The sequence below is a fragment of the Sphaeramia orbicularis genome, chromosome 13 (assembly GCF_902148855.1).
Source record: "Sphaeramia orbicularis chromosome 13, fSphaOr1.1, whole genome shotgun sequence".
In the NCBI taxonomy this organism is placed as follows: domain Eukaryota; kingdom Metazoa; phylum Chordata; class Actinopteri; order Kurtiformes; family Apogonidae; genus Sphaeramia; species Sphaeramia orbicularis.
This window is the reverse complement of record NC_043969.1, coordinates 43659552-43686519: the sequence shown is the minus strand read 5'-3', so window position 1 is coordinate 43686519 and position 26968 is coordinate 43659552. Positions and strand designations below refer to the sequence as shown.

General features: G+C 38.8%; 1 protein-coding gene and 2 non-coding genes across 7 annotated transcripts in view; 1 reads left to right on the top strand and 2 right to left on the bottom strand.

Annotated features, from left to right (window-relative positions):
- LOC115431029 (amyloid-like protein 2) overlaps positions 1-26968 on the bottom strand; it is a 123897-nt gene that overhangs the window by 60916 nt on the left and 36013 nt on the right. For all 5 annotated transcript variants that reach the window (XR_003937047.1, XR_003937046.1, XM_030151264.1 and 2 more), the window contains exon 2: positions 1006-1179. Coding sequence is in view for 3 of the 5 variants with exons in the window: in XM_030151264.1 (XP_030007124.1) it covers positions 1006-1179 (174 nt within the window). In the remaining 2 variants the exon portion in view is untranslated. The remainder of the gene's footprint in view (positions 1-1005; positions 1180-26968) is intronic.
- trnaf-gaa (transfer RNA phenylalanine (anticodon GAA)) lies at positions 9952-10025 on the bottom strand. The gene has a single exon. It is a non-coding gene; the product is annotated as a tRNA-Phe (tRNA).
- On the top strand, positions 10736-10808 carry trnaf-gaa (transfer RNA phenylalanine (anticodon GAA)). Its single transcript has one exon. It is a non-coding gene; the product is annotated as a tRNA-Phe (tRNA).

The window sequence follows — 26968 nt, the reverse complement described above, 5'->3', positions numbered from 1 at the left end:
ATAAGATAAGATATGCCTTTATTAGTCCCACAAGGGGAAATTCCAGATGTGAATAACCTGAACAAATATGAACATTGGAAGTGCAAGTTTACCAAGATTCTGCTTGTTATTAAATGTTTTATGTATTTGTTGATTCACCGTGATCTGTAAGTTGTAATTTCCATGTGTAAATGATAAACTGAGACATAATATTGTTAAATTGCACTTAGTTTTCTTAAGAAATTTCAGTTTGATTCATGTTATTCACATTTTAAAGGATAGTTGGTACATGCAAATATTTTCATTGCATAATTTTCCTTTTTCACTCCAAAACATAAAGAAAAATTTGGAGTTTACGTTATTTATAATTATTATGTTATTATTTCACTGGTCCGGCCCACTTCAGATCAAATTTGTCTTAATGTGGCCCCTGAACTAAAATGAGTTTGACACCCCTGACTGAGATGTTAGCGTGTTATGCTGCTCATGGCCATGAATTGACTCAAAAATTCTGATTTCAGACATGGAATCAGTCAGTGGGTTTACATGACACTTAAAAAAAACCCCAAATTATTACGTTAGTCCAACTAAAACTAGACTTTAAAAGTGCATATGAACATGTTAGATCAACTGAAACTGAAGGTACTGAATATACCTGTTTTAAGTCAAATCAAGTATTTTCCTTCCAATAGCAAAACCATTGTTGATTGTGCTGCCATTATTGCAGCTGAAGCCATTTTTATCACTGAAAAACCATGTGATTGTCCCAACTTTTCTGTCACCAACTGCATTTCCTGTATTAAACAGAGCCAAGGGGAAGTGCCGAAGTCTGGTTTCCTCTAATACCACTTGAATTACAACATGCTGAAAGGCTATGATGGAATTCCTGCTCAGTGACACCAAAAATACTGCTTACTGAAGCTTTAATGGTTAAAAAAAAAGGTGTAATACTGGTTGTTTTTCATCATCTTTTCTGCTGATTTTACTACCCTGTCTGTGTGATTGAAGGTGTAGAAATTGCCTCACCTCCTGGCAGTACTGCAGCACGCCCTCTTTGGTTCCTACGCAGCTCTTGGTTCCGGACGGGTCGGGTTCCCAGCGGCCGGTCTGAATGTTGACGTGCATGTTGAGTTTTCCACAGAACATGGCCACCTGTGGCTCTGCAACGGCAAACCCTGTCCCTGCATTGGCTGCTAGTGCCTATAGGAAAGAGCAGAGAGAGAGAGAGAGGAAGAAATAGGGGTTAATGTCCATAAAAGTGGGCTGCCAGACCTGAGGCGCCCTCTAACTCGCTCAGTTTTTTCATTAATGGTGCTATTATGAGAGCCCGACTCAAGGGTCTGCCATATAAATTGCAAAGGATGACTGAGCAAGACCTGGTGAAGCAACGTAAAACCCCCCTGTCAACAGTGCAGATGAATTAAAAACACCCCGGGAATGTTTGCCCAAGTTGACGGTTAACGAGTGAGGGCTTGATTGGATTTGTGAGTTAAGTTTTCCTGCTTCGATGCCCTTTGAGTGACTGAGAGGGCGATCGCACTAGGAGCAGCCGAGAGGAAAAAGCTGCAGCACGTCATGGCTCACAAACCGGGACATTCCTAGTGGAGGGCAGAGCTTTGCTCATCCAGACCTCCTGGGACCAGACTCTGTCCATGAGGGATGGATCATTTACTACTGGAGGTAAACACTGACCGTTCCTGATCCACTATGAGCTTGTTCTATCATTACTTCCACGGCTCTTCCTGTATTTGTTTTCTTACATAACTCACCTAAAGTCTTATTCCAGCTTTAACTTTGCTGTTTTTCATTGTTGAAATGACTATACATATTTATTTCTCATTCCCTTTTTTAACATACAATGAGAAAATACAAGAAATATGGGCCCAGCTTTAAAAGACATAAAAACGGGACTAAATGTGTTTTAAAGGTTAAAGTCACTGTTTATTGTGACCTCTGACCCCATGACAAGAAGCAGCACAAAGAAACTTAGAAACATCTGACATGGTTTGAATTAAACCTGGTGAAAAACATCTGAAAATTAATGACATAAATCTCATATTGTCTGAACAAAAGGGTTATAGACATGTTAAGTGCAAAGGGAGGTCACACTAAATACGACCACTCAGCTGTTTTTTTCCCGAAACTTCTGTTTTTATTGCTGTTCATACTTCACTCATATCCAGATTAGATCTAAATACAGAGACAAACGAATATGTGTGGACATTAGAAGTTTACTAAACCAACAAACCTAATGTTGGACTTTTACACAGCACTCTACATTTGCATGTCACATGATATATTGAGTTTTCAACTGAGCCTTCATGTCTCTTGTTTTTTTAACATAAGTCATTTTAACCTTTTTTTTCACATTGTATGTTATATTTACAGTCAGTCTTTCAGCTTTATCTGTCCAACCAGATTTTGGCACTTTCCCTACTGGAGCCTCCATCTTTGTTTACCTCCTTTGAAGAAGACAGAAAATCTGTTATCTCCATCCCATTCCTTTCCTTCCGTCATCACAGAGTGGATTCATTTACTCCCTCAGAAAGCAGGAAACAGGAACACCCAGTCCTGTCCTTCACCGAAAACACCCACAAAGGAAGATAGACAAAAACTAAGACTGGAATCGCAGAGGAACTCACAATATGATACTATCATGATATAATGACAGCATCACTTATGCAAGACCATCATCTATGATATATATTTGCATTATATATAACGTTTCACTTTCCTTATGCTTACTTCATACCACACATTCTTCCTTGTCCTTGTGGCCCTTGTGTAGGTCTAAACTGAGATAAGTTAAGGTTTGGATCATATAAAGCTTCATTACTAATCTGTAAATGCTCAAAAATACACTGAACTCTCACTCTGTTACTTTTAATATGTTCAAAATCATCACTAAAACTCACACCATGGGATTCTCTGATTGCAGATGTGAGAAAGATTAGGGCTGTCAAAACTGACGCATTAACGCAGATTAATCCGTCACCATGGTTTATCTGATTAAAAAATTTTATCACAATTAACCCATCTGCAGCATAGAATGACTCTGAACATCTCTGCCAACGCTTCTAGGGCAGTTTATCCAAGTAAAGTCAGTGTTGTGCATGAACAAATGGGCAGTTGATCCAGTAGTGACAGGCAGCAGAACCAACCCATAAAGATGGAAGACACTAAACAGCACATTGGCCCTCTGGATGGAAATATGAGGACAAAAAAACCAAGATGAACAGTTGTTTCAAGTTGTTTTGTTGAAACTGTTGAAGGTGTTTAATAAACACGTTAAGTGCATATTTATTCCCTTCTTTCTTGAGTCTGTTTGCTCATGCAAAATGAAATGTGATTAATATAGACTAAAAATGAATGATATTTAATCATGATTAATCTAAATTTATCCACAGCAACCCTGTGATTAATCTGATTAAAAATTTTAATCATTTGACAGCATGCGTACGCAGCGGCCGGCAGTGAGTGGCACGCAGCGGCCGGCAGTGAGTGAGAGCTCGCTGCAAAACAAATCTTCCCACGGGTATAAAGTCACCTTGTACCTAGCAGTAAAGAATATATAAATGAATAGTGTAACAAGCAGCTGAACCTTCACATCATGAGGCAAAGTCCGATTGAAGCAACCAAATTCTGTCCCAGATGCAGAACTACTGCTTACATCAGTCAGTTCATGAGTTTCTGATTGAGACAATAAGTCACGGCCCACTACCACTCGCCTGATGCTGGGGGTGTCACAGAAAGCGAACCCTAATGACTGAGTGAGACAATATAGCTGTACATGCCAGACTCTCCCAGAATACACACCAGGGAGCCTCCAGACAGGAAGTGGAACGGAACTGATCCCCTCTTGATTGTCATAATATCATCAGGCTGAGTAAACAGGCCTCGGCCCTGGGGACAGATAAAGGGAATGAAGGAGGACTGCTGGACTGTGTGCTCAGTGTTCTGCCTCGGGAGGAGGACAACACCATGGCAGAGGTGTCTTCTGCAGCCAGCAGAGCCAAGGAGAACACAGCTGAAGAGGCAGGCTGGAGAAACAGTGTTAGACAAAGCCCTCCATCTAATTCTGCTCTGGCTCCCGGGCTGATAATAGGAGCAGAACAGAGCAGAGCGAGGACAAAACAAGTGCTGTGTAATCAGCAGTTGGCTGTAGAGTGTGATGAGCTGCAGAGGCAGCCAGAGCTGAGTCTGCACACACAACCTGAACACAGCCAATGCAAACACACATTACACACCATCAAAAAATACGCAGAAAAGCAGACACACAGCCACACAATTATATGTTCATCCAGGCAGGCGAGCAGAAACACACAGGCCTTTTCCAGCTACATGGTGATGTTCTGATTCATGCATCTAATTTGAACCATTTGGAGCATTTTGACCAAAAATAAACTGGTTCAGAAACTGGAAAATTGTAGGTTTACCTTTGTACTGAAGTGGAAATGTCACAAATTTAGTGGGTTGAGAATGTAACAATAAATGAGAAGTGTGGGAAACAGGTGGAAAAAGGAATGTCTAAGCAAAACCCAGGGCTAGGTGGTGATCTGGACATTTACTATGGTTCACGCAAAGCTACACAGTAGCTCCATGCACTTAATTTTCAATGATTTGAAGTGTTTTTGACCAAAAATAAATAGACTTAGAACCTGTAAAATTGTAGGTTTTCCCTTGCACTGAAGCGCACAGGGCAAATAATCAAGGCATTAGTGGGTTGAGAAGGCAGTAACAATGGAGAAGTGTAGAAAACAGGTGGAAAAAGGAATGTGAGAAAAGGCAATGGTGGTGATATGGTCACCCACTGAGTTTCAGGAGAAGCTAGAAAGTAGCTTCATGCACCTAATTTTGAAGGATTTGGGACATTTCAGCCAAAAATAAATGGGCTCAGAACCTTGAAAATTGGAGGTTTCCTTTTGTACTGAAGTGCAAATCATCAGGACATAAGTGGGTCGGGAGAGCAGTAACAATGGAGAAATGTGGAAAAAGGCATGTGAGGACAAACCCAAAGGCCGGGTGGTGATTTGTTTGTCCATTGAGTTTGAGGAGAGGCTAGAAAGTTGCTTCATGCATCTAATTTTCAGCTATTTGGAGTGTTCAGAGCAAAAATAAATAGGCTTAGAACCCGGAAAATTGCAGGTTTTCTCTTGGACTGAATTGCAAACAGTCTGGACATTAGTGGGTTGAGAAGGCAGTAACAATAGAGAAGTGTTGGAAACAGGTGGAACAAGGAATGTGAGGTCACAGCCCAGGGCTTGGTGGTGATGTGGTCATCTACTGAGTTTCAACAGAGGCCAGAAAATACAAGTAAGCACACTCATTGAACGTCAATGTAAGAACAAATATCAAAACAACAAAAAAAGGAACTAAAAAGATTCAGTATAATGTTTTAAAGGGAAAGTACTCGATCACACCTTTATAGGGCACTCTGAAATACTCTGAAATTCAAAACTTCAACCTTAGTGTGTTATTGGAGGACATAACAAGACTTCATTACTTTTCTGAAATCTTTCAAAAAATTTTTACTGTTACGTAGAAAATCAAGATGAATGAAGTTACCGCATTTAGTTCTTTGCCTGTACGTGGCAAGTAAATAAATAAATAACTCCAAGAAGTAAAAATATAAAGAAAAAAAAACAAGAAAAACACATGTAAGGTGAAAAGAATATGTATTTTAGAACATTAGACCAACATAAATCCCTTGTCCACATCCACATGATCCCGTTGAACATCATTCCTTACACTAGTACCATTACTTCATGGTACCTAACAAAGCAGGTACTCACTGTTCATACAGAGGTGGACCTTACAGACCCTGTAGACCACATTGTACCTGAGATTGTTGACTCACTGTCTGGTGCTGTCACTGTCTGGTAATGTGTGTGGAAATGACCAAAATAGACACAAAATAGGGTTAAAGAACCAGAAGTAATTGGCCAAACAATGCCTAACTCAGTTTTTTTTTAACTGATTTGGTCCTGATGTGGCACTCAAACACTGTTTCTTTGCCTTCCTCCATCTACGAGCCTCTCAATCCTACACCAGGTTGTTTCAAAATGCACAAACAGAGAAGTCAGGAGGACATGAAGGACACACAGAACCATGTCAGGGAGGCAGTAACGACCTGACTGGGAGTACACCACATTCTGAGGCCGTCCTAGCTCCGCCTTTGGCTTCACTGAGGTGATTAGGGATTTAATTCCTCAAGTGCAACAATGCCAGCGGGGACAGTTTAGACGGCAGTAAATCAACAGTCACATGCCTGTTTGGTGCTTAAGAGAAGACCTGGGTAGCGGTCAAACAGTTTTTTTTCACTTAGGGGAGGTTCCTGACTGGATGAAATGACCCTGAAGTATCCAAGTGTCAGCCATGATTAGAACCAGTCACAAGATTTACAGGAACAAGGGGATCCTAAGTGACGCACAGATCTACATCACACAATTATAGCTGTAAAGACATTCAAATGTAAATTGATTAATTAAACTATCCTTTAACAAAAAATGTGAATACCCTGAACATCTATTTATCTGAAATTTCTTCAGAAAAATAAGAGTAATTTTAATAATTTTATGCATCAGTTTTATCATTTACACATGTGTATTTCAACTTATAGATCACAGTGGATCTACAAATGTATCTGGAACTGAAAAACACATCATTTAACTTCATAATGAAAACTTATCAAGACTCGGTAGTTGCTTTTCCATTGACCCTCAAATTGCGCATAAAAATTTACCTAATTGAAAAACGACAATTTCGTCAAAACTTTCGATTAATAGTTTTTGTGCTGGCAAGAGGAAGTTTTTCGGGCATAGCGTAAATGGTATATCACGCAAAACTGCAATGGAAAGAACTTTTTCTGCAACAAGAGTCATGTGAATTTGAAAAAACAGATGCTGATGGACGTTTCAAGAAATATGGCGCAGTATGAGTGGACACACCAGGAAACTGAATCATTTTGTAATTTAATACGGGATACAGGGGTAATATATAATAATAATAATTAATATATCTGTTAAATCAACACAATATTTACATTTGTCACCATGTTTATGGAATGACTTTTCATGTCATCTCGCAATAATAAATAAACAAATCATCGCATTTATGATTTAATGGAAAAACCAACATTATTTTTCTACATTTAGTAAATATTGGTAAAGTTTTGCACAGATGTCCAGTGGAAAAGTAACTAGTGACACCTTTGACTGATTTTTGTACTTTGCAAATTCATCCCGTGGGCTGGATTGGACCCTTTAGTGTGCCGATTTTGGTCCACAGGCTGTAGGTTTGACACCCATGCATTAGAAGGTGAGTAATTCCATCATTTTGGTCTTGAATGCATGACAGTTACTGGAAAAATACACCGCCACACCTCCAAGCCCTAGTCATCCTGCATCCATCTCTCATTCCTGACTCACTATGAGATGTTATATCATGTGTAAGTGTGAACACCTGCTGCTATGTGAAAGACAAAAGAGGAAAAGAGGGAGTGGGAAAGGGAGAGGCAAACAGAGGCAAAAAAAAACAAAAAAAAAACCACAAAACAACAACAGCAACAGGGAGCGTTGGCTGATTGGTTTAAGTCCCAGCTTGACATATTATTCTCAAATAAACGCAGATCGTAATGCAATAAAGAGACGGCGTGAATGCAGGGGAGACGGGCCCGGCCGCCACAGATGCCTGTCAAAAACATTGTGGGCTGAGGATCGTTTAGCTCGTTTTCACTCTTTACTGCAAACACACACCAGTCTGCCGCCGCTTTCTCAACCTCCCTCCAGCACACAAACACGTTTTATTAGCCCGCTCTGTGTGCGTAGAGCCAAGTTTCACATAAAACAAGCTACGACACGAGAAAAAGCACATGGAGCGACGCATGAACACACATAAACAGCCTCTTTTTAACCGTGTAACAGATAAATATACCTTATGAGTCTGGTTCCCTAATGAGCAACACAACACACACAAACACTAGAGGTAAATCTGTCTTCATAGTTGGTGGAAAACATCACCCAGCAACACTAGAAGCAGAGTTATAACTGTCTCCATTTGGTTTCCACTGCACCAACTGTGTAATGTCTTTATTTGTCTTGACTCAACCTTCACACCTGTGTTAAAAATAATTACAAATATCGACGTCAAAAAAATTTTTTTTGGCCATGTCTCTTGACCGACAGTGTGTAAATGAAGGCATTTGTATGAAAACGCTGAACAGTGCAATGAGAAAGTGATAAATCAGAGCAACTCTGACATCGGCAAATTAAGGCTTTAACATTTACCGTGATGGATTCTTTAGCTCAGGCAATTCTTGAGTCTGTGAAAGTGTTTCTTTGTGCTGTGCAGAAAATGAACAGACAGGAAAGGTGAAGGGAAGGAAATGAAGCCTGATATCTCCAACACTGATGACTGTACACAGACACTGGCAGATACAATAGAGGGATTTTATAACTGCTTATTTATTCTATGTATGTATGTATGCATGTATGTATCTATGTATGTATGTATGCATGTATGTATGTATGTATGCAAGCATGCATGTATGTATGTATGTATGTATGCATGAATGTATGTATGTATGTATGCATGTATGTATACATCTATGTATGTATGCATGTATGTATGTATGTATTCCTGTATGTATGTATATGTATGTATGTATGTATGTATTTATGTATGTATTCATGTATGTATTCATCCGTGTATGTATGTATATAGGTATTTCTGTATGCATCTATGTATATATGTATCTATTTATCTATGTATGTATGTATGTATGTACGTACGTACGTATGTATCTGTCTGTCTGTCTGTCTGTCTGTCTGTCTGTCTATCTATCTATCTATCTATCTATCTATCTATCTATCTATCTATCTATCAGGTCGGACTGTGGATGAGGCTGAGTATTTACTGTGGCTGTTTAAATGCACAAAATATTCCGTTTTTTGCCTTTATTCTGAAAAACACTACCTTCATAATGACTTGTTTACATGGCTGTACATTTGTGGCAGACGTTCCACTGTCTGAACTCAGCCTCCGTCTTTCATTCCTTCACTCGCCTTCTGGAAAAGGTCCTTTTCAATATTTGCTCATAAAACTTCCTCTGTCATAATGTTTAACAGTCGAGTGTTTCTCCTTCTGACCTGAAATGTAGACTCTTCTCTAGATTCAGCCGTCTTTATCAGACAGAATCACTATCTTTACTCCTGCTAATTGTAAACAGGGCTGTCTATTACAACCTAATGAAAAATAACCTACACTGAATAATCTAACTTTAAACCTAATGTGATGGTTAATCTTCTGAATTTTAATGCTGTTTTTAACAGATTTTAACTTGTCTTTGTTTTTATGTTTGTATTGTGTTGTTCTTAGCCCACTTAACACCCTGTGTTTTCACTAGTTTTATTTACTTATTTCATTTCTTGTTTTATGTTTGGTGTACGGCCCTTTGGCCAGCTGTAAAGTTCTTAAAGTGCTTTATAAATAAAGTTGGTATGGTATGAATATTCTGTATATATGTCCAAGGAACACTCAGAAAACCAGAATAATATCAGTATGTCCTATGTATGCTAATTGGAAAATGCTGAATTCAGAAAAAGGCCTTTCAGATCAAATTCAGAGTATTATCATAATCAGAGTGGAATAACAATGTCCATGTAATTAAACTGCCTGATAAAAGGGTTCTGTCAAGCTAATGTTTCATGATGTTACATTTAACTTAGCTACACTAGCTAATGTTAGCAGTTATTCAATATGATTTAAAACACCAATTAAACACTTAAACTTTCTTTAGAGATCTTCATCCTTGTTTGAGAAATCCATCAGAAAGGGTCTTACAGTCATCTATTACATATTATAACTGGCAGTTTTAAATGTATGTGCTACCATACTTTTGATTAAATTAGATTTACAACATTTTTTGACCTGTTGGGCCAAGTCCCTCAGGGAGTTTGAGGAAAAACAACCATCTGCCGAAACCCAGGATTCAAACCAGGGACCTTTAGATCTTCAGTCTAACGCTCTCCCAACTGAGCTATTTCAGCCAAATACACTTTGCCCCTTTCACTTCTCTGGAATAACATGGTGAGATTTATCATAAACAGACTCTAGCAGATGCTTTGAAGAAGTTAACAGTCGCTTTAACTTAGCAAGTTTCTTTGGTTTCACCAATGTAAGGATTAGAACTGGATCTAGGCTCTCAAATTAGCAACCATGCATGAGCAACTTTTTTATTATCATGCCCTTAATTTAACCTGGTGAAGTCTCCATTGAGATGCAAATATCTTTTCCATTAATGACCAGGTTCCTGCGTTACATAGACAGTGACAAGGCAAGAGAGGAGTCATTTTTTTGATCCCGTTTATGCCACCATTTACACCAGGGGTCAGCAACCCTGGTCCTAGAGAGCCACTATCCTGCATGTTTTAGATGTATCCATCTTCCAACACACCTGATTCAAATGATAAGCCTATCATCAAGCTCTGCAGAAGCCTGATAATGACCATCAGGTGTGCTGGAAGAGGGATACATCTAAAACATGCAGGATAGTGGCTCTCTAGGACCAGGGTTGCTGACCCTTGATTTACACAGATGAGGCTTAACTATTTAAAATATAATCATAAACATAAGATGAAAGCTGCAGTTTGCAGTAAAGACAAAGTAACGTCTAGTTTTGTGTGAAAGGGCTCAGTGGATACGTGTCACCAACAGGTGTCCCGAAGGTTCAAAATATATATAATTGTTAAGGTAACTTGCCAAAATAGCTTAGTTGGGCGAGCGTTAGACTGAAGATCTGAAGGTCCCCAGTTCAATCCTGGGTTTTGGCAGGTGGTGGTTCTCCAATAACGCACCATCAAAATGATAACAGTTGCAGAAAAAATTACTAGACCACCTCTAGTTTTCTTCAAGTTCTTGCTCATTTTAATGCCTGGTACAACTAAAGGAACATTTATTTGGACAAATATAATGATAACAACAAAAATAGCTCATAAGAATTTAATTTCAGAGCTGATATCTATCCATTTTCCATGGTTTTCTTGATAATAACCAAAATCACTTCAGTCCTTACATTAATAACTATGGCATTGTACTGACAAAAACAGTGCTTTTAGGCATTCCATGTTTTCTTTTCTGTCCTTTTTAAGTCACATGATACACACAGGAAATAGTACTTGATTGCATAACCATTGTTTTTGATGACTTTTGATGGTTTAATAACTTTTTCCATGACTGTACATTCAAAACTAATAACAGTATTGTATAAGCACTAGTTACCATATGCAGTATACGACTGTAAAATCTTATCTGATAGATTTCTCAAACACAGTGGAACATCTCTAAAAGGACAATGCAGTGGATACAGAAGAGCAAGATGGTTCTGGGTTCAATTCCAACACCAGCCAATGGGGGTGACCTTCCTGTGCCCATAAGTGTGAGAGTGATTGGTTGTTCTCTCTATATACGTCAGCCCTACGATGAACTGTTGACACATCAAGGGTGTTCCCTGCCTTCACCTATAGGTAACTGAGATAGGTGATTCTGAAGATGAATGAATGATGGAATAACCTACGAGTTCTAAAAGTTGATAATACACTGAGGATTTCCACCCTTTTTACAGGTGTAGGCGTTCTGTCAGCAGTTTTAGAGGTGTCTCTTTTATCATTGTGGTCCAGGGGGAAAATGTTTTATGGGCCACAACGGATTTTTAAGCTACAGTACTGTATAACCACTGGAGGAATTGTTGACAGATACTTTAATATAGTAAAATAAGAAGAAAATCTGTGTAACAACAGCTGCTGTGCAAAAACATACTAGAGCTGTAATGTTTCAAACAGCATTGCTCGTCTACAGATGTCTAAAATCCAAGATGGTGGTTGCCAAAATACTAAACCTGATGCTTCTTTTTCCTTGACATAGACATACAAAACACACACAGGTAGCATTCCTGAATGAGGTTTTGGAAACCTCTCCAGGAGCGGTATGGGTCACTTACTGCATGACCTACCACACAGCATCTGGGCAGGATTCAAAGCAGCTAATCCACTGTGTGCATGTGTGTTTCTGAGTGTGTGGTCTCAGGTTAACCACTGAGGATCGGATAATCTACAGCCTAAGACACACACACACACACACATGGCAGGACATTGGGGTAAAAGGGGGTTAAGTTAACGAACAGGGGCAACGATGGTTAAAACAGAGGCTGACATTTCTGACACATAATTACTGTTACAGTGTCTGAGCTGCAAACAAACACGACCACGCTGCAATCAGCTGGTGACAGCTCTGGTGTCGACTGCTCTATAAACCTCGCAGGCCTCGCGGAGCAGTGGCAACTAGTCTAATTTTGGCAGTGGTATGGTGTAGCCATCCTAGTCTTATAAAAACAGCTCCAGAATGAGGCGCCGGTCAGGACTCGGAGGTTCCCAGAATGCTTACTGTCCATGTGACTCTGCAGAGAAATGCCAGGCATCGTTAATCCTGCTAATCCTTCCCTGTGGTGACTTAATGCTTAAACAAGATAGGCAGTGGTGAGAAAACTACACATACACACATAGGCCCAGCATCTATACGTAAAATATATAGAAACATAAAATTAATATTGATTTTAATTTCTTACTGCTTGTGCTGAAGGTGTTGGGGGAGCAATTACTGCCTGTTGAAAACAGTCGGGAGCAACGATAGCATTTTTATTCCTCTATTAGCTTCTATTACTGTTGCTGTTACACCACAGCATTAATGCACAGGTTTATTGTGTTTTCAGTCTGTTGAACTGGATTTCCCTATAGGACCATTTTACAATGCACAACATATAGATTTTACAGCCCTTATGATACCTAACAACCAAACGTTGATCAATAAATACTTGCCATGTGTTTCTGTTTATCTCTAGACATTAAAAAACCCTGTGTATAAACATGTAGAATAATGAAAAGGTCACTTTAATACACACTACTAGCACTGGACGTTCAGTAGATGTGCAGCTGGCTACATGTTACTGGGAGCTTAAACACTGACTGATATAGTGAGGCATTTAAGGACAATGGGAATCCTACCATGCAGTACTTTACACCAGCTCTAACTATGTGGATTCATATAAAACAAACTCTACACTGACCTTTTGTCACGAAGTAAACCTTTGTATGAACCAGTTAATATGATAACTGAAACTGTTGAGCAGTAAAAAGCAGAAAAGCAAATTGATGACCGAATATCTCCTCACAATGGACAGAAATTAATGAGCTTTAGTAACTATTTTTTAGACTTCAAATTTAGACATCAATTATTGTGAAACCAATCAAACTAACCACAAAAAATGTGAGATTTTCCAACCCAGTGCTTTCCTTCAAAGTCTTAACTTCCAGTGCTCTGAATCTGATTATCCTCTATTGTTTGCACTGCACAAAGACAGTATATCACTGACATTGCTAAATAGATAAAGTTTGACTGACTTGGCCAGTCTATAAGACAAAGGAAGGAAGAATGGATGAAAAGTTAAAAAAAAAAAAACAGATACTGAGAACATCTGAAATCACTCCCTACTCATTATACATTCGCAGAAAAAATTATTAGATCACCAAAAGTCATCAAAAAAATGGTTATGCAATCAAGTACTAACTCCTGTGTGTATCATGTGACTAAAACAGACCGAAAAGAAAACATGGAATGCCTAATAGAACTGTTTTTGTCAGTACAATGCCATAGCTATTGATGTAAGAACTGAAGAGATTTTGGTTATTACCAAGAAAACCATGGAAAATGGATAGATATCAGCTCTGAAATTAAACTACTATGAGCTATTTTTGTTGTTATCATTATATTTGTCCAAACAAATGTACCTTTAGGTGTACCAGGCATTAAAATGACCAAGAAATTGAAGAAAACAAGGGTGGTCTAATAATTTTTTCTGCGACTGTATTTCCACTTTCGGACAGTCTATTGTATATACAGTACTGTGTAAAAGTCCTGGTCCAACATTATATTTGTTGGTTTTGTAAAGTTCTCATGTCCACACATATGCAGTTATTAGTCTCTGTATTAAGATCCAATGTGGATGTGTGACGTATGTGCAACAGTAAAAAAACATAAGGTTCAGGGAAAAATATTCTTCTATATTCGTTTATTCTTCTATAAACCAAATATTTACTGTGACCTCCGTTTACACTTAACATGTCTTCAACCCTTTTGTTCATACAATATGAGATGTATTGCATCAGTTTTCTGATGTTTTCTACCAGGTTTCATTCAACACGTCAAATGTTTCTAATTGTTTGTGCTACTTCTTGTCGTGGGGTCAGAGGTCACATTGAATAGTGACTTTAACCTTTATTACGCGTTTAGTTGGGTATTTTGGGTGTTTTTTTAAGGTGGTGCACATACTTCCTTTATTTTTTGGTTGTTGTTTTGTTTAGTTTGTTTTGGAGAAGGGAAGACACTGTGGAGCCATGAAATACAGCAGTAGAGTCATGCATTTAACACCAGTGATTAGTCACTTGAATTATAGCACACTGAAAGGTATTTGTGGAATTTGTGGCACAATAACAACAAAAAGTATGAAGTACCATTAAGCAGCTTTAAAAATCAAAGTATGATAAATATAAAGTCTCTCAATGCAAAGAAAAGGACAAAAAATTAATTTATATCACCAAAAATGACATCTGTAATCACATAACAGACCATTACACACACATTCCTGCTTAGAGATAGAGGTTGATACGTGTTGACTGACTTCATCTATCTTTAATACTTCACACGGACATATAAAATGAAGCTGTCAGGGACACTGGTGTGATTTCTCCCAGCAGTGGCGTCCATGGGAAGGCTGGAGCCGCTGTCACCACAGCTACACAAACAGATAACAGATGAGAGGGAGGACACACAGTGACAGAGGGATGGAGACAATGACCAAACACCTCCGACACCTCCCAGTCGCAAAAGGCCAGACAGTAAAAAGAGAATAATAAAAAGGAGAGGGGGGAAAAAGGTGTCATGTTCTCAGACTGTGAATCAAAAGGGCAACCCTTGCTGCAATGCAAATGAGCTCCTCTGTCTGACTGAAATGGCCTTTTGTCTTCGCCATATGAAGTGTCCCCAGACTACTGGAAATGCTCAATGAGTCACTGCTCTAAAAACCCACAGCGTAAAGCCCTCTGACTGTTTGGAGAGAGAAAAACCCACGTCTGTGAAATTTACAGCTCTGTGTAAAATCTGTGTGGGATCTTTTTTTTCCCCTTCTCTTAACAGAGAGACATCGCTTTCTACTTCCTCTTTGAAAATCAGTCACTCGTGTCCTCAAACAGCATGGGAAAGCAGCGGAATAACAAAGGAAATTAGAGGAAAAATATGAATTTGCAGCCAAGAACTGCATAAAGACCCCCTTTTCTTGGTGCATTTGATCTAATAAAATCTGGGATTTGCTTGTATTTTCCCTCAGCGTGCGTGCCACTTTGTCTGTTTCAGTTTGAGGTGACAGGAAGAGCTGAACACTATGTTTCTGTTCCCTCGGTCACCTCGCTGCAGCTCATTAACCTCCCATCATTCACAGCCAGACGGGATGGGACAGGAGGAGGAAAAGCCTGCTGTATCTTCTGCCCCAAACTGTCGCAAAAGAGCGGAAAAACACCATCCCCGCCCCGACGGTCACAGAACACAATGGCACCGGGGCCATGACACGCCGGTACCAGCCCGAGTTCAGCTGGTATAAGCCTATTTGTAATCCTTTCCGCTCAACCTGTGCTTGATTGAACATGCCTTTGGTAATGAGACCATGTGGAGCGCTTCCAAAGTGTGAAACACTGGAAATAATGTCGACGCAGGGCTGTCCTATATTTCCTTTCACGTCTCAAGCCAAGAAAATGATTCCAAGAGGAAACTGGGCTGATCGTGTTTGGTGAGTTTAAAGCGATGAAGGATCTGAAGAAGACTGAATACATCTAAAAGCGTTTTTACCTGTTGATACCAGGCGTCTACTATGGAACAAAGCGGATAAGTCTTCAGTAGTTTGGTACCATGGAGTCTTTTTATGCTCCAGTAAAAACTAAACTTTTTTGTCTCCTTGAAAAACAGAATATTTTTGGGGGCATTTTGTTTCTAAACTGATAGTTGAGAGTTGAAATGAGACATGAAATGAGAGTAAAGAAGCATAGATAATGACTTTCAAACTGCTGTGTGCTATCAGGACACAACTGAATTTAATTATTGAGATAAGCATGTTTAATGTTGGAGTTTATGCTATTATTGAAGGAAAATACTACTACTGCTAAACAATGATTTCATATTTTCAGTGACTGACTTGTTCACTGGCCATCAAGTGGCCAAAGAATGAATAAATATGCAAAACACCATCTGTCAAGGGGCTAGTTTTACTAAATTTGTATCCAACATCTCAATATGCGATTCATTAAAGATGCATTTTGCATTTTACCCATCCCAATAGACCGACAGCATTAGCATTAGCACTTAGCGCATTAGAAGCATTGAGCTGCCATTGGAGGATCAGGGACCAACTCCAGATTTTTAGGGGCACCGACAGGAGAATTAGTATTCATAAACCTGTTCTGATGAAGGGGGAAATTGGAGGAACCCAGAGGAAATCCATTAGGGGAGAACAATTTTTATATTAATGTATGTTTAACCAATGCTGCATGGATTTTGAGGGCATTTCTAAGTCTGATCTTGTCCATTTAAGGATGTTTCCACAAACCAACACAGCACTAGTGATGCAGAAACAGTGCCTTTGCAAAAAAAAAGTGTTGGGGAGAAGTTGTTTTGGTGGAACATAATGTATGTGCATGAGGAATTGCATCATGGTATTAAAATGACAAAATGTACAACAAAACAAAACAACATAAAAAAAAATGTGTCTGCCATTGCCATTTCCTGTTCGTAGCTACAGCTTGGACAGTGTTGTTCTTTCTTATACCAAGGAGAACTTTACACAGAAACAAACAGACAGAGGAAGGAAGGAAGGAAGGAAGGAAAGCAACAATCTGGCCACTGCATTATGGAAATATATATTCTAACGGAGTACATCCTGTGAGAGAGGCTAGGTTCAATATATAACAGTTAGCTAATAACAATAAACAACCAAATCTTTAATTTCTAATGATTATCCACTCAGCACTAGATGTTGTTGTTCCCTCCAGGTTTACACACGATGCTTCTAAAAGGTGCAGACTACATAGTTACTTTTATGGTAGATGTGGCCCACAAATCCAGAGAAACTTCTCCTTTTGCAGGAGCTAAATGTGAAAGCCAAGAAACCGTGTGTCGGTGCACGGGTCTCATTCTGCACAAAGCCAAAGATTACAGTGGACGAACAATAAAAAAGGTGGAGGAGACTGCAATGTTTCTGAGGAGTTACCTCAAACCTCTTTCACATTTATTTTCTCTTGTGTAAAAAAGAATTACATGTCATCTCATAGCAGTTCCTGTGGAGAGTAAACAAGATGATATAGGTTTCTATTTTAACTTAAAGGGGTGATATTTTGCTTTTTTAAATGGAATTATGCATTTTCAAACATTTCCCTGTGGTCTACATAAACTGTAAATGCGCTACCTGGGTCTGAATTCTTCATTTATTCAACTCCACAGGTCCATCTTCAACCCTATTTATTAGTAATGACACCAGAAAGGTCGTTTTGAGCGCTGGCCCTTTAAATGCAAATGAGCCACTTCACGCCCCACTCCCTCCAGGTTGTTGACCGTGCTGATCTGTCCTGTTCAGCCACTTGAGTTCGTTAATACAACCAACAACTGAACATTTTAGGTAATGGGCTCGAAGTTTGGACATATTTTCTGTTTTTACTACAACCGCTGCTGCCGATAAGCAATTATGTCGTACTCGAAGAATTGTTCGTCGGAAGTCTTGACCTTATATGTGCAAATGTCATCATGTAACTAGTTATAAAATGTAACAAATCAAGCAGGAATTAAAACAGGCTGTAGGTTGTATACACAAATAAATGAACCAAAGTCTAATAAAAGTGGGTTTAATAAAACATGACCCCTTTAAAAGTGTGTTATTTACAGGTGTTAATACTCTACATGTATTTTTGTCTTAAATCTCACTAAAGAAAAGTCTAATTGAGCTGCAACTTGATCTCACAGAGCGTCAACCATGCTCGGCGAGGGGAGATGAACAGTAGCGAGAAGTGTTGGTAATTAAGCGGCGGCGTACTAGCCTGCTGGTCGCATTGTAAGTGTTGTGCTGATTGAGTGGTGCAGGTCTGCCTGTGTGTCAGGGGGAGATAACATGGCCTCTCTCCAGCTTACAGCAAACGGACGTGAATGACGACTTGTTCAAATGGCCCGTCACTATGGAAACCTTCTACAAAAGCATCCCAGCTATTCACACAGGGGGAACATTGAGGCTGTGGAAGAAAAGAGAGGGGAAAAGGGAAAGATGGAAAAAAAGAGGGGAAGAGAAAGGGAGAAACAGACTGAAGAAGTGGAGCAGGGGAGGAGGGAGAAGAAAGCCGGGAGATAGATCATCAGAAGCTCACAGCGACAGAGCGAGAGGACAGAAAAGAGGAAGAAGAAAGACGAGGAGGGGGGGATTGGGGAAGGAGGGGGAAAAAATAATGGAGAAAGAGGGAATGAGGCCACAGTTGTGAGAGACTGGCATATGAGGGAGGAGATAGGAGGCAGAATGTGAATGGCATAGAGGACGATGCAACAACAGCTGCTGCTCTGCCCGGTTTGGTGCATTTAGCAACACTGAGTCCTTGTACAAAAAAAAAAAAAAATGACCCTCAGCTCCATAGGTTTCGCACATATCTCCCCTGACACAAACATATATAGCAGACTTACAATACACAAAGCTATGTCTGTGCTCAGCCCCTTTGTGAACAACAAATAAACTGTGCCCATTGCCATGGCAGTGAGCATCAGCCTGTTCAGCAATGTCACTCCCCGTGATGAGAAGACACTGCACCAACTGCCGCCAGATTCTGGAGGAAGATTCACTAAACGGCAAGTGGCAAGGAAATGGAGCTCGAGTCTGCGAGGTGTTTTCAGTTTAGTGTCACACTGAAAGTTAAAGACTCTATTAAAGCCAGTTCAAGTGTTTTTATCTACTTCTTCTTGCACAATACATCACATTTTTGTACCAGCTGTCCCAACAAAGACAAACATTTAACTGGGTGTTCTTTATCAGCTGTGATGGGTTCTATAGAATATATAAATGCTAAGTTTACTCCAATATTGTAACATACATGCTTATTGATAAGTCACACAACTCACACAAGCACAAAAGTATTGACACATGTTGAATTCACACTGAGGGGTTGAGCAACCATACAATGACAAAGGTCATATAATTTTATATTGTGATAAATATCATTGCAATGAATATTTAATTTGGTCTTAAGAGTCACTTGTGTACATAGTCACCAAAAATACTAACAAAAGTTTGTGTTTACATAATTTTATTCAACATTGACCTTTCTCTCTAAAATACTTCTCATGTTCTGACCATAAATAACTACTGTACCGATGCACTGAGGTACGGCTGCTGGTATATTGTCTTTTTCACTGATGGCAGTGGAAAGAAATGTTGGTTTGACAATTTGACACTTTTTGAGAACAATATTTTTATCATGATGGCATGGAAGTCCTAGACGCTAGAGGTGTGTAGTGTCCCAACATTTTTATCCATAAAGTGGATCTCCTCAGGTACAGCAGTGTCTGTTTAGGCCAGTATATTATCTTTTTCTACAGAGCAGCCAAAATTTCCTTTTTTCTACTTCTACAGCGCCTAAGTCTTATAAAACCCTTGTTTGCCATGTTCATTCATTCATTCATTTTCTGAACCCACTTCATCTTCACTAGGGTCACAGGTAGGGCTGTGCAATTAATCGAAATTCAATTACGATTTCGATTATTAGACGCAATGATTACAACAATTATGTAATCGAGAAAAAACAATTATTAATTTTGAGTTGTTTTAATTCACGCGCACGCAAGCTCCCATGAGCTGCTCTGCCCCGCCCCCCTCTAAGCTACTGCTGCCTGCTAGCTGGCAGGTCCACCCCAAGAGGAAAGTTGTACCTAGCGGTCTGGAAAAATGGCAGGAGAATCCCAGCAGAAGTGCTTGGTAAACAAAAAAGGCAAGTCAAATTCAATTGTATGGAATCACTTTGGGTTTGATGAAGAAGACGAAGAGCAAAAACACATCACGTGCAAAAAGTGTTTCGTAGTTGTGTCCGCACCGACCGCTAACACAACAAACCTTTTTAACCATCTGAAGTTTAACCACTGCCACCTTTATCATAATCTTATGAAAAACTAAAACGCATAAAAACAACTTCGTCCGCAATACAATCTTCAGTTTCCGAATCTCTTTACGCTGCAACTCCCGTATTAACCTAACCCGTATAACCCTAACGTACATATTCTAGATGGCTGATGTAAACAGAAGGCCTGAACTGAAACCTCACGGCACGCCACTGAATTTACTGTTTCATACTACATTGAACATACTTGAATTTATAATTTGCACTTTACTTGAGTTTTTTTTTGTTGTTTTTTTATTGCTACAGTTCTATGGCAAGTCTATAGCAGTTTAATTACAGTGCACTATTTATTTACAAAAGGAAACATACTTGAATTTACAGTACACTTATTTGCATTCAAAGATTTTTTTGTTTCATACAAAAGTGAACATACTTTGTTTTAGTGGTTAAAAGCTTTATTTATGTTTAAAGAGTATATTTTACATTGTTTTGCAAGAAAAAAATAAACAACTTTAAGGTTAACAAATAATCGTTTTTAATAATCGTGATTTCAATTATTGCTAAAATAATCGTGATTTTTTTTTTTTTCTATAGTCGAGCAGCCCTAGTCACAGGGGTCGCTTGGAGCCTATCCCAGCTACATAGGGGCGAAGGCGGGGTACACCCTGGACAAGTCGCCAGTTCATCACAGGGCTGACATTTAGAGACAAACAATCACTCTCACATTCACACCTATGGGCAATTTAGATTAACCAATTAACCTATTAGTGCATGTCTTTGGATGGTGGGAGGAAGCCGGAGTACCCAGAGAGAACACACGCAGACACGGGGAGAACATGCAAACTCCACACAATAAAACAATAAAAAGAAATTAAAGAAATTAGACAACTTATCTTGAACATATACCAACTCTGAAATGAATGAAATGATGTAGTCCCCTGCAGAGGACCTAAGGGTCATCACTAGGTCATTATGGGTAATTAGAGATGACCAATCAGAGTGGACATAAGTGTAAATATTCAAAAGCTAATAAGACAAAGTTAGCTGTGTTTGGCCACTGATTTTAAAAAAAAAGTAAACATAGCCACCATGTCATCACCCAGTGGGTTTAGTATCAAATTTGGAATCTGTCGCCATCTTGCTTTCTTGGAGCTTGAAGTGTTCATATTTGGAGAAGACAGAGCTGGGAAGAACAGGGGTGAGTGAAACTTGTCAAGCTAATGCTAATTTACGTATGTTATGTGAAAATGTTATGATTAACACTAAGATATACTTTCCATATGTCAACAATTCATATTTGATAATAAAACCACCCACTGAAGAGCGTTTATACCTCTTTTTTGATGATGGGGTAAAACCAGAGGACTGACGGTGTAGAAAGTACATGCTAAGTTGACACCAAATAGCACCAGTCCGACTTGGAATTTAATTAAAATGTTGAAGTTCACAAAGTTATCATGACTGTGTATTTTTAGAGTAAATTAGAAGTTGTTTTGAATGGGATTAACTTGATGCTGGGGTTTAACATTTGGTGACAGGAGGTAGTATTATGCTTTAATTTCAATTCCAGGCCATAGTTGTTGTCATCTGTATTTAACTCACAATGTATTTGAAAGAAAGTGACAATTTTTTTTAGTGCACACTGTAAATAGAGTTCTCTCTTGTAAAGTAACAAAAAGCCTTGATTTACCAACAATCTCCCTAAAAATAAACTGAACAAAAGTCACATCTGGACATAAATTCCCCAATTAAGACAGAAGTGTGATCTAGTCTTCAAAACGTCTTAGTTGCCACATACCATCTGCTGCATTGTTCAAGTAGAGACAAATTTAGACACCGCGCGAATGCAAACAAGTCAATGAAATGACACAAACACGTGAGAATAACTACAGATCTGCATTAGACGTTCATTTGGGTTCAATGTTTTCTGACAAAACAAACATTTTCAGCAGGACTGAGGTAGTCTAGTGAAAAAAATGAGTATAATTAAAGTATATGGAGTGGAGAGAGTTGGTCAGAAAGCCAATTCAGGAACAAATATGGTCGTTCAGGTGGGAGAACTTGTTTAATCTTATGTCAGTTTCAGTTATCTGAGGCAGCAGTTATCCAAGGCTTGTCCGCTAATGTTTGTCCTTGAAAATGCAGTCTCCCAAAGAAAGTCTCAGAGAGTAACTCACACATTTACAGGCGATAATCGTGAACTTTCCTGATATTGAATCTCATCCTATCAAATTCTCACAGCTTCCAGAGAGCGTATCATTTCTAGCAGCACTGGGCATCGCCAGTCAGCCAACGAAGTTGCTCCACATTTTCTGTCAAATCTTGAACATTCATCTCCCGAAGAAGAACCTCATATCACCCCCCGGCTGCTGAATCACACTCTCTCTCTCCCAAATCTTTCTCCTCTGTCTGCCATAAATTGCTCTCATGAAAAAAAGACGACTGACATCTCTCCTTAGCTCATATTTCCTCACTTGGAGTCTTTCTTGCCGGATCTTTGGTTTATTATAGCAATACAGTCAAGGTATTATCGCCCCGGAACACTTGACTATAGACCGCCTGTAAACGTTGAGATGTTGTAATTATTGTATGTGCTCAGTTTAAGTGCTTGTGGACAAGAGTGCCTGTTAAAAGCCTGTAATGTAAATGCAGTGAAGGGGAGAAATACTAGGCCAAGAGAAGAGAAAAACTGTTAATTAGAGCAAAGTACTTTTTTTCTTCCTGTGGCATGATGCCTTTTCACTGGGGAAAAGGTGTGTCTCAGCTATTTATAAGTGGCTCCAGTTGGTTGGCCAGTGGGGTCTTGCCTTCTAGGCCCAAAAATGAGGAATAAACACTGGAAAACATAAAGACAGTGCCGTATTTTCCTGGTTTTGGTAGCATCATCCTAATTAAACCCATATTTCATGTGAAGAGCTTTCTGTGAAAGAACGCTCAGAGGGGATTTTCAGGCAAAAAACTGCCCTAAAAAGTGCAGAATATCTTCTATTTCTTTGATGAAACAGTCTGGCAGAACACAGATTAAAAAGTTAATCATCAGCCTGGGTGGCATTTCATTTATTTTCAGTGTCAAATTAAGGATTCAGAGAAGTTCTTGTGTTTAACTGTATACAGTCACAGCAGGTTCACACTGCGAGCGGCTTAGTTTATTGTAGACATACTAATTACATTTATCCCATTTAGGTTTAACCAAGAATATATTACATGTACAACGCAGTGTCTTTAATTTTATATAATGTGGATTATCTGAAATAAATTGCAACGTCTCTACTCCACATGTCTGTGTTATATTTCCTACTCTGCTGTTGACGGTCACTCAGCCAACAGTGTTCGGGTTTAACATTTCACTTTCATGCTTTGGGCTACAACCTCTGGCAGCTAAGCCCCAGGCCATGTCAACGCAGACGTCTGCCCAGTCCACAATAAAATAACAGGTCGAGACACCAGTGGTGACAGAGATATCATATGGGGATCACAAGTTCTCATACAAGCTTCTGATGCCGGAGGATATGGTGGATCATGGTGAAACACAGGGCGTTGACTGGGCCAGTACCTGTGAGGGTTTGATAAAGTGTGTGTTTTTGTTGCAGGTTGAATAAAAGCATAAAAACCGAATAAAAAAGGTGGTGTTTTACAGTAGGGCTGCACCGTTTCTGAATATCTGGGTCTATGCAGATACAAATGCTCATATAAAACTGGCCAGTATTCCTGTTGGGCCAAAAGGTTGTTATGACCAAATGGGTAGGAGAAGAACCTCCTTCAATACATCTGTGGAAGTCTTTGATATCAGACTATACTTCTCTGGAAAGATTAAGATTTTATATTAACGATCAGAAAGATGTCTTTACAGCAAAGTTTGGCAAAGTGTTGGAGAATTTGGGAACTCAGACTGCAACTACCTGAAATAGACCTAATGAGGACTTTTGAGATCGTTGCTGTGGACGTATTTTGGATTTGCTACATATTTCATACAACCTGTATTTGTACTGTGCTACACTGATGTAATTTTGAAAATGTTCAATTAAAATAATGTTAAAAACAAAAAAATAAAAAAGTGGCCAATATTCCATGCAGATACTCATTTTGTTTCCATATTGGTTTGCTGCTAACCATATTAGCATCCTTTCAAGCTAATTAATAAGTTAAGCTCACTGTCTCTATGAATGACCTTGACTTAATCTGAATCTTCTTTAGTGTTCACACTGACCCTTTACATCACGCACTGCATATGGAGATGGAGGCTTTAATGCTATTTTCTGTCATTGCATAAAAATGAAAAGTCCTGAGGTTACAGGAGATACTGTGCTTCTTCTGTGATGTGATGCAGAGGCAGTCAGGACAGGTGTAGGATGACTCATCCACTTGTAAACACCAGTAACATATTAAAAACATTTATGAGGATTTAAAACTAATTAGTCTAGACTGACTAGTTTTAAATCCCTTAAAAAAAACAAACTTAAAAACAAAACTCCTTTTGTAGCAACTTCATATTTTACCTTTCCTGAGTGATTCATTTATTGCAATTTATTATATTATCTTCTGCATTTAGCATTTTTCACTAAAAATCAAGTCTTTTCTCATATTTAATTTATTGACCATGTGGATGTTCAGAAAAGTGAAAAGTAAATTGACAGGTTATTTTATCAGAACACAGAAAACTGAAGAAAAACTGACTTTTTCAACAAAATACATCATTAACATAAAAACAAGCGTATGCATCCACTGTCCTTGATCCAACTCCATGGGTTTTACTGGTGAATCAATGTTGCAGAACATGACAGTGTTTCCATGGTAACAACGGAGCTTCTGAACGTCCAAATGGGTCATATCTGATGACCATGAAAAGATGACAAACTGCATTTTACACAAATTATTTACATGTATTGACAGAATTAGTGGATCAACAGTTAAACAGTTTAGATCAGCAGCTACTTTTGAATGGTGGCGGTTAAGGATCAAAGTCAAATTTGGGAAAAACGTATTGAATGTTAACTTTAGGTTTTACTTTGGCCACTGTTCCATATAATAACATCACAAGGAAGGATTTATGACTTGTACTGCAAAGACGACATCACATTCAGTACTTCAAGCAAGACACTTTAACAACTATTGTTAGAGTCTCAAACTGAATAAAACTAGTCCTATAGCAGTACTTTTTTACACCAACAGATAAGCATCAGCCAGTGCCACAGATTAATGGTTCTTTAAGGGTTGAATGGAAAAGGGGGATATTAGCCAATAGTGAATACAATGCCACTGACAAAACCTGTTTTTTTTTTTCTTTGCTCAGCAAGAAAAGATATTCGTGTTTCAACTTCAACCCTTTTACCAGGGAAAATCTGTGTTTATTCATTTGTGACGAGAGCCGTATGCTCCGTGATTTTCTCATATTTCATTGACAGAACACAAGATGTCTTCCTGGTCCGTTCTAACTCCCTTCTGCCCTGTTGCCACGGTTACCACATAGATCATGACACGAGATGCTGACCCTGACTTGCTTAGATGCTTGACCTTCTCTGGTCAGCCTGTTCAACTGAGGATAAAATGCAACACAATGTTCACTTAAGACACAAAATTACATCAGTTTTGTATTCTTTTATGTCGTCTTTTCAGTGACTTTACTTTTCAGGGCTTATGAAAACATCTTAAGAGCTTCAAATGCCTGAGACATCACTGGTAATACACTTCTAGGAAAGGCATTACACTGCAGACCTTCAGGATCAACACTTTGTTTGAACAAAGCACAGGATCCTAGTTGTCAGTAGGATTTTCAGCTACCTGTATGTGTCTATACCTCTGATATATGGAGCCCACTATCACTCTAAAGCACAAGTGACTGAAAGAATGCAAACACATCCACTGGAGAACCAATATAAATGCCTGACAATGTACAGTACTTCCACCAATCTTGGTCACATGGTCATTAAAATCAGGGCTGCAGCTATCGAATATTTTAGTATTCGAGTATTCTACTGAAAATTCCTTCAATTAATTGAGTAATCGGATAAAACTTATTTTTGCTTGGTTAAAGAGCAATTATAAATACACAAGAGGCAATAAGGTATTTCCCTTAATAATGAAAGACCAATTGGTTTCCTTTTTTTTTTTTTTATAATTAACAGTTTCATTTGTTACATTCATATTGTGCATATGCAACAAAATGTATTTTCTTGACTAGAAACATTTCCACAGAGGCAACTGCAAATACAAAAAAAAAAAAAAATTAATTACTTTCAACTTATTATTTCTTGTAAGTATCAAAAATATAATGCATTAATAAATAAAAAAAAAAAGGCATCAACATTGCCTTTTTGATGTGCAACTTAAATTTGGCAGCTGTCAGTTTCAGAACTTACAGTTTAGACATAACAGGAATGTGTTGTGGCATATAAGAGGCAAGAACATTTGAAGGGGAACTTGGAACGCGTCCATGCATGAACAGTTGGACACATTGCTGCTATATTCAGGAGAATCAAGACAATGCCCCCCCCCCACCTTATCTGTCTGTCTCATAACCTATAACCTCCCCAACACACACACACACACACACACACACACACACACACACACACACACACACACGTACATGTCCAGTTAATTGATGATTCGTTTCATTTTTGCAAAAAGTACTTGGATTTTGCAAAAATTCGGCCGTGACAAGGTAAGAGAAAGCTTTCACCAAGCCGTGCACCATTTTGGCCGTGCTTTTGGGAAATTAACCTTGCAAATCACGGGTGCACGTGGCTCGCTGCCTA